Source organism: Alosa pseudoharengus, unplaced genomic scaffold, assembly GCF_046254945.1.
Source record: "Alosa pseudoharengus isolate Yale_2024_CS ecotype anadromous, Long Island Sound unplaced genomic scaffold, YU_APseudo_1.1 YU_APseudo_1.1_scf_2, whole genome shotgun sequence".
Classification (NCBI taxonomy): domain Eukaryota; kingdom Metazoa; phylum Chordata; class Actinopteri; order Clupeiformes; family Clupeidae; genus Alosa; species Alosa pseudoharengus.
The window spans coordinates 22,942,477-22,955,855 of NW_027468663.1; the positions used below are offsets into that span (position 1 = coordinate 22,942,477).

At 39.7% G+C, this 13,379-nt stretch overlaps 1 protein-coding gene across 2 annotated transcripts in view; it reads left to right on the forward strand.

Moving 5' to 3' along the window:
* The first annotated feature begins 857 nt into the window (after positions 1–857).
* Positions 858–13,379, forward strand: part of LOC143134110 (CD48 antigen-like) — a 44,969-nt gene continuing 32,447 nt past the window's right edge. The window contains exon 1 of one of the 2 annotated variants that reach the window (XM_076294229.1): positions 858–973. In XM_076294229.1, the coding sequence (XP_076150344.1) occupies positions 922–973 (52 nt within the window). In that variant the 5' untranslated portion in view covers positions 858–921. The remainder of the gene's footprint in view (positions 974–13,379) is intronic. The other variant, XM_076294228.1, reaches the window with a different exon arrangement.

Sequence of the window (13,379 nt, forward strand, 5' to 3'; positions counted from 1 at the left end):
CCAGGTGGCGACATCGTGGTCTCATATTGTTAGGCCCAAGTGATGATGGATTACTTCAAAAATTCAAGTTTTTGGACTTGGAGATACAAGGTTTCCACCCTACAGCAGCGACTGGTCTTGTCTAGCCTATCCCTATAATATCTGGCATAGCCTATGTTAATTTCAAGGGTTTCAAATGTATGAAAAAAGTAGGTCAATGTTTCCTCTCACCACATAATCATTTCATAACCTACAGTCAGCCTTTTGCACAATAGGGGAGTGCGGAAACACACCTCACGCCTTTTTCCCCATTGCTAAGTCTCTCTTTTGCTCACTCTTTAGTAGTGAGCTCCACTATTTTTTCCATTTCTCTTTTTTATTTCTGATTATTGTACATATCTGTCAAGACTGTTCTGGTGGTGCCAACCAATGACTATATAAAGGTCATTGGTCCCAACCCATCATACGTTTCTCTTAGCATTTGTTTATTTGTATTCATTGTTTAATGTATTCAAACTAAGATATAAAACAGTAGACCTATTGTGTAACATTTGTAAGTACGATATAAGTGTAAGCTGACTTTTTACCACATCTCAGAACAGTCTTAACAGATATGTCCAATAATCAGAAATAAAAAAGAGAAATGGAAAAAATAGTGGAGCTCACTACTAAAGAGTGAGCAAAAGAGAAACTTAGCACTACACAACATGTATTGTCATGTCTTGATGTCACGGTTACACTGGCGACTACGCCGCATTACATGGGACCTGTGTTGATGTTGTGTATGTCTTGTTTGTTATAAATTCTGAGTATAAGGCCTGGTGCTGCTATAGAGATCAACGCCACTGCAGCTTACTGCAAATGCATAACTTCCTCTGTCTCCCCCACCCCCATTTAGAGGAAACCGTTATTCTCGATTTAGTTAGTAGTGGTGTGTTCAGAATGTCGATGAGGATTTTGTGCTGTCTCATTCAGCTGGCCTTCGTTCATACAGGTAGAAACATTTAACTAACTGATGATTGGCATTATCTGGTACACTTAATTTTGGGGTGTTGTGTTATACAGTGTTTTTTTCCTTAAAGGACTAGGAGAAAGAAAAATAATTGTGTGTGAATCACCTTCACAGCTATAAATGCCCAGTTTTAGGGTCTAGGCTGCTTGCTTTTGATGCTTTCTGTACATATCCCATTACAAAAAATGACTGCAGTTTTTTCAGTAGTCGTTCTGTTATACTACAGTAGATAGTGCAGTATTTTCATGTCCAAAATACTGCATTTCTGCTGTAAAGTACAGTACTATGCAGTACAATGCCGTTTTGTTGTGTTCAAAATACTGCACAAAACTGCAAATATTTCATCCAAAACTGCAGTTTTGATACAAAGAAATCTGCAGTTTGACAATTGAAGTAGGCAGGGGCGTAGCCAGGATTATTTTATAGGGGGGGCCAGCTGGGTCCAGACTTTTTATTGGGGTGGCACTTGGGAATCAAAACTACTATTTGAAAACTACTCAAAAAGTTTTGAAGATTAGGATAGCCTATTTTAATAATGGCAATAAATTGTGCAAAGCCAACACTGATACACAGGTCAGTTTGTTGGCCACTCCAACATATTTTCCATAAATAGGTCAATGCCAATAAAAAATATTATGATAATGCACCTTACTTAATCAGTTTTACCAGTTAACTCAAAGAACAATAATAAATACTACAAATATTGTATGTATTTGATCTCATACTGATGGTGTGTGCCTTATGGAAAAAAATGCCATTTTTTTTATTTAGCCCTATGGCTACTCTATTTTTGGCCATTCTCACTACCTTTAGTTATAAGCAGTTATCCTGGTCATTGTAAGTGCCATTGACACAGTAATGAAAAATGCCCTTTCTGCACTCCATATCTGTGACACGAACTGATCTGACCTGTTCTGTGTGTACACTCATGATGATCCTAAAACAACCTTTTACTGCATTATCATGAACAAAGTGAAGGCAAAAAGGTGTTTCTTTGTAGAATAAATTGGGATGCAATGTCTCGAATTAGATGCCATGCAGGAATTCGCTAGGATCTTAAAACCGGATTATGAACATGCTTTGCCATAGAGAAACACATGATAGCGTTGGATTATGAAGGTGCTTTGCCACCACAACACACAAAAACGTGGGGTAAGTCGAGCTATATGAAGTTATTATTTTGATGTAATTTCGTCTGTTTTATAACCCAGACCGACGTACTTGGTACCAATAGATAGCCCTGTGTCTCCTCTTTCTTCTGATATGCTTGCCATATCTATGCGATCACGGGTTCGCGAGTAATTCAAACGAGAGTAATGGGTGCGCAGGTGAACTGTAAATATGAATCAATTTTATTTAATTACATGATATTTATTTTTATTTTCATACTTGATCGCACAGGCAAGTGTTTAGTCTCGTTGGAAAGCCCCACTTCTGCTCTGTCACGCAATTAAGGTTTCATCTCGCTGCAATGAACAGTTCCGGAGCAATGTAACAAAGAATTCAGGCAAAGCAGCCTGCCTCTGTCTGACCAGCTATGGGATCAGATTCCAAAAATAATTACTGTCTGTATAAATCGTCTTGTAAGTAAACTACCAGTGCTTTTTCAAAGTTCTCAATGTCTCGTTTTAAATGTCAGGGCCCTCGGAAGTCTACCAATGAAGTGTGGAGATACATTGAGCCTCGTAAATGGTGTAAAACAGTGATTTATTTGCATGGCTATGCCGATGCCGAGGCACCACTATTGACCGCCTTGTTGGTAGCATCGCTAACTAGCGCCAGATTTCGGAGTGCAGGGGACAAGCCGAGATGGGCTATGAGACATAGGCTACGTTCACACTCGGTATCATGTTTCAAAACACTTTAGGTCAAAATCACACCGGAATTCTCCTTTAAGTAGTAGGCTAGCCTAGTCTACTGTCAAGTGTTTTTAACAGATTACTTGAATTGTCCCGCTGCTGCTGCTGCTGCACTAGGCCTACTCACAATGTGATCAGAACCGTGGGCTACACTTCCTGACTGGGCCAATGGTCGTAGATAGCTGTGCAGTAATTGGTTCAGTCCCTGCTTTGCAAAGTGTTGTCGAAAACGGCAGCAATTCTTTTTCAGCAAAACTTTTCAGTGAATGGAGCTGGGGGGGCCTTCTTCTTCTTCTTCGTTCATTTCATGGCGGGTCATATCTTTCGTTATATACCGCCACCTACTGAGGTACTACACAGGAGTGTGTAAAATGAGCGTTGGCAATTGAGATCTCAAATCATAAAATAAAAAAATAAAAAATAAAAAAAAATATAAAATTACACTCTATTAATTATACCTGAATCAATTAGATACCTAATGAGATATCCAATTCTTAATCCTTGCATTCCTTGTTCCTGTAATATATTGTGAATGTCGTTTTTCTCATCAAGCTCTTTCCATACTTGTCTAAATTGTTAATATTTCTTACAGTAAAATAAAACATGAGTGACATCCTCCAAGACCTTACATTCAGAACATAAACCATTACTTATGCCCATTAAAGATAAAGTAGAATTAAGGCCATTATGACCCAGTCTCAATCTGGTTATGACTACCTCTTCCTGTCTGTTAAGACCTAGTGATGTAATTCTTTTACCTCCAATACTACTCTGATTATTATGATAGTATCTGCCTTTGCTCTCTGAATCCCATTCATCTTGCCATCTATGTGCAATTTCTGCTTTAATAAAGGCTTTAGCATCCCCTTTGCCTAATGGTGTATGAATTTGTATGATATTTGATTCGAGGGCTTTTTTGGCTAGTTTATCTGCAATTTCATTACCAATAATTCCATAATGCCCTGGTACCCAGCAAAACTGAATAACTAACCCTAGACTAACAATATTTAATAAGAGGTACTTTACTTCTAAAATCAGATCTTCACGCATAGAATTACCTGTAATAAAACTTTGAAGTACTGCCATAGAGTCAGTGTAAATAACTGTTCTAAGAGGTTTAACCTCTTCAACCCACCTAAGAGCAGTTATTATTGCTGTCATTTCAACAGAAAATACTGATAAATAATTACTTGTTCTATATTTATATTTTTTATCAAATTCTGGAATATGTATACCAATACCACATCTGCCACTAGGATCTTTAGAACCATCAGTGAATATTCTTAGATACCCATAATAGTTGTTCATATAATTTAAACAGGCATCAGTGAAGCTTTGTTTGGTAGGATGCTCATGCTTTTCTGCTAGTAAATCAACATTAACTTTTGGATCCGGAAGTAGCCATGGGGGAATGCAGATTAATGCTAATGCTGGGCCATACTTGATGTCTCTTAACCTATAGTCATTGATTAAACTGTTAATGCTCCAACCAAATCCACAGGACTTCTTTGAGTATTCCCAGCAATCATCTAGTACAGACATAGAAGGGTTGTTAAAACTTCCCTTTAACCTGACCCAGTAAGTCAAACATAATTGATCATATCTTAAATTAATAGGGGCTTCCTTAGCTTCTACTAATAAGGCACTAGTAGGGGTTGATTTAAATGCGCCTAAGGCAAGTCTTAAGGCCTTATATTGTATTCTCTCAATTTTCATGAGAGAGCTCTTACATGCGGAACTGTATACTATGCTGCCATAATCAATGGATGATCTTATTAGTGCTTTATACATGTTAATCAAGGACTGTCTGTCAGCTCCCCAATTATGCCCAGTAACCATCCTCATAATATTAATTACCTTTTTACATTTAGTTTCAATATACTCGATGTGATTTTTCCATGTAAGTTTGGAATCCAACCATACTCCCAAGTATTTAAATTTTTCACTTACCTCCAGTTGCTGATTATATAGTAAATATTTATGGTATTCATGAATTTTCTTCCTAGTAAAATACATCACCTGTGATTTTTGAACAGAAAATTTAAAGCCCCAGTCAACTCCCCATTGTTCAAGAATGTTAATATCCTTTTGTATCTTACTATTAACATATGAGATGTTGCGTCCCCTTCTCCAAATGACAGCATCATCTGCATATAGTAGACCATCATAATTATCCCCCAGATTCTCATATATATCATTAATCATTATGTTGAATAAAATGGGACTGATAGCACTTCCCTGAGGAATACCATTTTCAACAATGCATTCTGCAGATACTGCATCACCAACTTTGACTCTAATGGAGCGTTTAGAAAGAAAATCAAGTATGTAATTATACATTTTCCCATTAATACCTAGCTTTTTTAACTTAATCAATAGACCTAGAATTGTTGCCCCTTTCCAAATGGTTGGTAAATTACCTTCATTCCATACCTTATTAAATAGACTAAGGATGTTCTCTAATACATTGTCAGGAAGTTTCCTGAACATTACATAACATAAATTATCACTCCCTGGAGCAGAGTATGCAGTATTATTCAGTGCCCTTTTAAGTTCTGACATACTAAAGTCTGCATCCATAATAGACATATTTTGTTCTAATTGATTTAAGACATTCTTGTTTGCTTTCAATACTTCTTCTTTCCGTTTCTTAAAACGCTCCTCTAGATGGCTACCCTTGTGAATATCTGCGAATGCTTTATTAAGCATATTGGCTTTATCAATATCTGAAATAGCATTAATCCCCTCTTTCATTAGGACAGGGATATGAGGAGGCTTATATTTACCCACCATCTTCCTAATCATCATCCATACTTGATTTAGAGAGGTTTCCTTTCCTATTGAGGAGCAAAATTGTCTTCATGACTCTCTCTTAGCCTCCTTAATAACTTTCCTGGCTATAGCCTTCTTTCTTTGATAACTAATAAGATTGTCCATAGTTAGTGTCCTACGCAATAACTTAAAAGCTCTATTCCTGTCCTTAATGGCTTCTGAGCATTCATCATTCCACCATGGAACATTGATTTGTTTCTTAAACCTTTGGCTAATAGGAATACTTTGGGAAGCAGCAAGTAATATAGAGGAGCTCACTATTCCATTCATTTCATCAATTGATTGCTCATTGTCTATGGATAGGCTTCCAATCTCTTGACATAATTCCACATATTTCTCCCAATCAGCTTTTTTAAACACCCATCTATGAGGTATATAACCTTGTTCTATCTTAAAGCCAACATCTATTTGACATGTAATTGGGAAATGATCACTACCTATACTAGTACTTTGATCTACTGTCCACTCACATCTGCTAGCAATGTTCTTATCTACTAGAGTAAGGTCAATACATGACATTTAATTTTTATAAATATTGAGTCTAGTGCCATAACCATTATTTAAACATACAAGCATTTTATCATTCATCATTTCTTCAACAGCTTCGCCGTTCAAGTCTGTCTGTTTACTGCCCCATAAACTATTGTGAGCATTGAAGTCGCCACACCAGATCTCTCTGTGGCTTTTCGTAAGAACACTTTTTAATAATTCATTAGTAAGTGCTTTACATGGATTATAATAATTAATGATAGTAAATGTACCACAATCTTTATTAAAAATTTCAGTTATTACACATTCATGGTCTTTAGATTCAATGCGTTTGTACGCTATTCCTGATTTAATAAATGTCATACATCCACCACCTCTACCTTTTTCTCGGTCACATCTGATGCTATTGTATCCTTTTAGAATAAAGTCAAGGTGTGGCTTTAGCCATGATTCTTGGATACATATAATTTCAGGCTTCTCGTGTAAATTATGTATATATCTCTTAAACTCTTGACCATTAGCAATTACACTTCTAGCATTCCATTGGAGAATAAGAAGTACCATTAAGATTTTACTTAGTATTTTGACCAACATGTTTATTCATCATCTCTTGTATCTTACTTGTTTGTGAGCTAAATCCTAAAAGGTCATTGGCAGTATCCACAATTAATTTGATCTTATCATTTCCCGTTGTGAGATCTGTTACTTTAGTAATGACTGTACAAATAAAAGCAAGAAAGTCATTTTTCTTTATCAACAAAATGTCTTCTGACATCTTTTTAAATTCACAACATTCTGTCTGGAGGCGTTCAGCTGTATTTACATGTTGAATTTGTTCCTTATGGCTCCTTTGATTCTCTCTACTGAATGATCTTTGATGATTATCAGATGATCTCCCGATCGTTTGCTCTATCGGACAAGGGGGGATAACAGCGTTAGCTGGCATAACATAGCCTCTTTTCTCTATTTCAATTTTCTTAACAGCCTCTGCATAAGAAACTTTGTGTGAAACTTTATATTTCTGAACTTCTCTAGCCTCCTTGTGCTTTTCACATCCACCATAGGCTGCACTATGGTTTCCTCCACAGTTACAACATTTAAACACCGTTTCTTGATCGCATTTGCCATACTCATGTTCTCCCCCACATTTAGCACATCTTGGTTTTCCTCTGCACTGATTAGCAACATGACCAAACTGTTGGCAATTGAAGCACCTTAAAGGTGGAGGAATGTATTCACGCACTGCATAAGACATATATCCCATTTGGACTCTAGATGGTAGATTAATCTCTTTCTTAAAGCATAAGAGAATAGACAAGCTTTCAGTTTTCTCTTTACCTTTTATCAGTCGTTTGGCTTCTGTAACACCGTGTTCTTTTAAACTTTCAATGACTTCTTCTATTGTCACTGAGATTGGGATTCCAGATATTACCTCTCTATTCTTAGATGCCGCCCCTGGAATGTGAGAAGTTATCTTGAGATTATTAAGTGATGTTTTCTTAAGAATGTTGCTTTGTTGTTCTTCAGAATTAGCAAAGATCAGTAATCTCCCGTTCCCCATAAATCGTGCATGGTTAATCTTTCCAATGTCCTTCTCTATTGCTTTGGTTATATGAATTGGATGTAGATCTGGTCCACCTTTTTGTTCAAACACTATAACCACTTTCCAAACATCATCCTGATTTCTCAAAGGCTTGCTAGCTTTGCTTCTTTTCGTTACTACTGAAACTACTGAATCCCCTTCGCTGTCTGATCTTTGCCTGGCATTCTTTCTGGTGACTGTTTCCCAAAACATATCCCCATCATTAAGCATTGCGTCTAGACTTAAAGATGCAAAAGAACCGTCAGATGTCTCAGCCATTGTTCAATTTACATTCACTGTGTAGTTTACCGTAAGCGTTCAAACTTTCCGTAGTGTTTTCCACGCTCTCTCAAACGCCGACAACTCCTTCCTCCTTCCCAGCTGGGGGGGCCAGCAGGGTGGCCAAGCTTTGACCAGTGGTGGCCGTGCCCCCCCCTTGCCACCACGTAGCTCCGCCCCTGGAAGTAGGCCTAATCCAGTTAAGAGTCTGGCTGTGCTTATCGTCCGGGACCCCGAAACACCGGGGCACATGAAATTTGGTGGGTGTAGCCCCACTAAATTTTTACGGAAAATTTAGTTTGGTCCCCGGGGAACGTCTAATAAGGGTAGGATGATTTTCACTTGAAATGTAATTCCCATTTCTTCTTGAAGCCGAAATAAATCTGAGAATGTTTATCGGATATGCTTGGTTTTTAGGCCTACTGCAGGTAGGCTACGTTAATCTTATATACGTTATATTAATAGCCTAGGACGTAGGTAAAATAATGTTACCGTTAGCATTGGTTGAGTGATGGAGGCCAATTTGATTATTGATGTATTTGTAGAAAAACATAAATGCGGTTATAGGCTATACCAAGCAAATTGATAACAGCACTAATTGTATCTTTCGACTGTCATCTCATTCTCTTCTGACCATAACCTAGGCTACTAACAGGAGCTAAGTGAGTTAGCCACAATACGTTCGCTAACGTGATGGTTTTCTAATGGAAAATATATAGCACTACCTGAAAGATAACCTGTCTATGATGCATCCTAAACACCGGGCTGGGACATTTCTGCTCAAAGTCTCAAAAAGCATCTGAGCAAAGATTGTTAAGGCGGAGCAAGATACTTCATCAGGAGCCACTTCCGGGAACCCGGATCGCACGAGGGGGGGTCAAAATCCCCCTTTATGCAGAGCAGAGGCAGCGACTGCTCCATTGAAGTCTATGGGCATAGCTCAGAATTTTACCACATATGCTAAGGTCTTAGTTCTATAGAGTTAGGAATGTGAATTTCGGGCACGTTTTCATGATCCTCAAACCCTTGTGAACATTTCAGGTACATTTTTAGCAGTTTTGAGCATTCCAGTCTGGAGAAAATTGACTTTATATCAGGTGTGCGCCGGTTATTTATGCCGCTGCTGTTGGCGGGTTGCAACATACGCTCATCAATACGTCATCGACACGCCTCTTTATGCAGACAGGATTCGATCCCCATTTCGTGCCCATAGACATGAACTACGACGAAGTATCTTGCTCCGCCTTAACAATCTTTGATCTGAGTCAACGTTCATTCCCAAACACCCACTAGGCTACTTCAATCCTCTATTTTCAAAGGTGATTCAAGTAAGGAAGAACATGACTCAAAGTAAAGTAACAAGGACTGAAACTACATAAATTTGTCAAAGTGAATAATTTGTCTCAACTCGCCGCAATGTAGATTTATTAACGCACCTGTGATGATGATCTACATCTCCATTTAAACCAAATGTTTTACGGCTTCTACACACAGTTGCGTTCCGTCAACGCATGCCAGTGGGTGTTCCCGACGGTAGCTATGCAAATGACTTGAAGTATAACCGTAATTTGATTGGTTGGTGCAATCCATCGATTGGCTTGATTGGCCGGTGCCGTCTGTCGGTGCAGCAACAGCTGAACTTCTCAACGCGAGTGACGGGAGAAACGCAGTGGTGGCTAGAAGGGATACAGCTAAGGGTTACAGTACCGATCCACTTGCACGACCCGACATACGCATGGTGTCGGCGCTGCCTCCCCTCGTTCAGTCGTGTGTGGGCGTTTCGTTTAAAATGTCAGTTACCAGCTCATGTTTTTCCACAAATGGACCACAATTTTAGGCATGTACTTAACAGTAGGGGAGACCGGGGCTGGTTGGAACAAGGGCAGGTTGAGACACTGTTAATATCCAGGCTACTAGAGGGAGCTGCAACAAAATTCCAACACTAAACTGACGGCCTTATTGAGTAGTAAACTCACGTATGTAACTGGTCTCCAGGTCATTAACCCTTTAGGTGAGAACAACTTTTTGATTTTGTAGTGTCAAAACTTAGAATATGCACCTCCCACTAAATACATCCTAGAAGGGTAATAGTTAGGGATATATAAAAAATATTCATTATAATTGATTGCTAGGGGACTCATCTATAATTTAAAATGAAGTTTAAAAACCTGAGGTGACCGATATTAGCAGGCTAACAGCATTGGTGCAAAAAAGTTTGACCTAATGTGGGCGGGGCAGGTTGGCACACTGATTTTGGGGTTGGTTGGCACATACATTCTCTATGGCTATTTTGTGACAAATCTATAAACTTTGTATTTTACATATAAAAACATCATCAATCTTTATTTTAACATTGTTATTGTAATTACTGAACATAGTTTTACATTTTGAAGCATTTCAGACATTTTTAAACATTTGAAGTAAAAAAAAATCGGTAGGGACCAAATTGGTCTTGACGGTGGGCCCTACTGAAGAAAAACACACAGAAAAGAAATTAGCAAAGCCCTACAGGTAGTGATATAGATGAGCACTTCAAACAAAAGCAAAAGGAGTACTGCAAAGGACTATAACATAGGTGTTCCAACCAACCCCGACTACATGTGCCAACCAACCCCGTGCATGGGGCAGGTTGGAACACGTGCACAACACCACCTTAATCATATATAACTCAAAACAAGGGATCATTTGTTGACATTGAATGTATACATTTTGTAGCTGAGATCCCAAGCTTTCAGTTAATCACAATTTGACCATTTCAACGCATTGTAAGACGGAGAAATATAACCGAGAGTGAAAAGTGTTCCAACCAGCCCCGGTCTCCCCTATACAACACATTAATAGCCTAAACAAACTATGCAAGCCATTTCGAAATCTTGTTTTATTTAAACTACTCAAAGCAATCTCAAATCCTCACCAGAAACACCAACAGTCAATATATTCGTCCAAATCCTAGTTTCGTTTGTTTTATGGACTACTAGGTGGTCGTGGAAGAGATCGTTAAAACATTATTTGTCTTGTAAGCGGAACCAAAGTTTCACAGGCACCATTGTGGTAGAACAAAGGACCTACAAACTCGTCCTTTCATTGGAGAGTCGCCTCGCGTTCAACGGATTCATTTGCATAAAGCTGGGCATCGGCCAGCTTTTTGACGCACAACATTATTTCAAATGCAGCGCTGCCTTCCCAGAATGCTTTGCGGGCGCGTTAAAGTCGCTTGACGTCACCCATAGGACTAAAGTGGAATACGACACGACAAAAAGAAGTGTCGTGCAAGTGGATCGGTACCGTTAGGGTTAGGTTACTTCCTGTCCTGATACTGTTTGTTTCTATGGAGATTTTCACTATCTGTTACGTGACTTCCGTTCTTAGCTGTATCCCATCTAGCCACAACCGAGAAACACGACGCAACGGACCCACAATTCAGTTCGGCAACGGATGACATAAGCCCATGTAAAGTGAATGGGATGCGTCTCCAGCACTGCAACGCACGCAGCTGTGTCACACGCCCCTGACGGCTCCCACACACAGCTGCGTTCCATCAACGCATTCCAGTGGGTGTTCCCGACGGTAGCTATGCAAATGACTTGAAGTAAAACCGTAATGTGATTGGTTAGTGCCGTCCGTAGATTGGCTTGATTGGCCGGTGCTGTCTGTCGGTGCAGCAACAGCTGAACTCCTCAACGCGAGCAGCGGGAGAAACGCGACGGACCCACAATTCAGTTCGGCAACGGATCACGTGAGCCCATTTAAAGTGAATGGGATGCGTCTCCAGCAACGCGATGCACGCAGCTGTGTGTGGGAGCCGTGATCCACTAGCATGCGATGCGAATTCCCCAAATCGCGATGCTACCCTCCATGAAGACGCTTTGATGGGCGTTTCCTTTTGTAGATGTGTGGAAACGGCAGGGCAAGAGCAGGTAGCCTAGTAAAACAACCAAACAAAATGTTTTCCTCCACTATTTTGAAATTACAGAGGGAAAGTCACATCTATAAATTAGTTTGCAAGTTGGGCGGTCATTTCAATCATGAAGTTGAAGGATTCTAGCCACACATCATACAAACACGGGAATGTAGACACTGCTATTATTTTTTTCTCATCTGACATGTTTCTGTACGTTGGCGATAACCACACTACCGGAAAATTAGGTTTTGTTTAGGCTACGTGATGATGGACCTCCCCTACGTTTTGCTCTACTATTGGATACTTGCCTGGCGATGGACGGATTAATTTGCATAAAGTTAGGGATTGCTGAACTTTTTGATGCGCCGCAGCCACAGCACTCGTCGCACCGCATACCCAGAATCCTATGCGGGTGCGGAATTCGCTTCTCATAGAAATAAATAGGGATACTGCGTCGCGGTGTTTGCATCGCGTGCTAGTGTATCAGGGGCGACACAGTTGCGTTCCGTCAACGCAAGCCAGTGGGTGTTCCTGACGGTAGCTATGCAAATGACTTGAAGTATAACCGTAATTTGTTTGGAGTTTGAGACCCCTGGTGTAAGAGAAGCAGGATGAGACAGACAGAGCCAGAATGCAACTGGCTACACACTCATAATACTGCCAGACAGCATTCAAACCCCTTCCACCTCCCACAGTCTGTTTCACATGAGTTCTCTGCCAGTGTAGCAGAAGTAAATGTTTTCCCCGTCCCCTTCAGGCCTTGGCAGTAGATAGCTATACTACCAGGACGATGAACTTTAAAGCCAGGGCTGTATGTGGAAAGGCTGACCTGCAGCGCTGGCGCACGCGCCCACCCGTGGATGGTGATCATATACGTAGCTTCCTCTCTGGGAGAACAATGCTGGTCATTTGAATTGTTTGCCACATGGGTGCTTGTGGTTGTTGTTGGAAGAACATGGCTTTATTTATAATTCTAAGACTTCATTGCTTCTCTCGCACGCCTGGCCTGTTGGCTGTTGATAACCCGTTGCTTTTAAAGTGAGCAAATGCACATGGTGTCTGACCAATGTTTCCCTTGAGTTATTTGTTTTTTTGTATTAGTTCAGTTCAGGCTGTGAGAGGGCCATCCGTGGTTTGTCTGTCTGTTTGTTTGTTTGTAACTTAGTCTATATCCGTGGTTTGACTGTTATATTATATTCTTTTGTTTGTTAATTTTGCCTACTGCTAAACTACCCATGCCTATGATACCTAGTGGTGTACTGTGTTGCCTGTACTATTATAGATTATTTCCAAGACAAATTTATCTTAAGGTAGACAACAGAATGACATGGCAGGTCAAGGAAAGCATCAAGAAAAGCAAAGATTAAGAAATCGTTTTTGACATAGGCAACAAAGGAGGAGGAGACACTCAAAGTTTGAAAACTATGGATATTTTATGGATTTTAT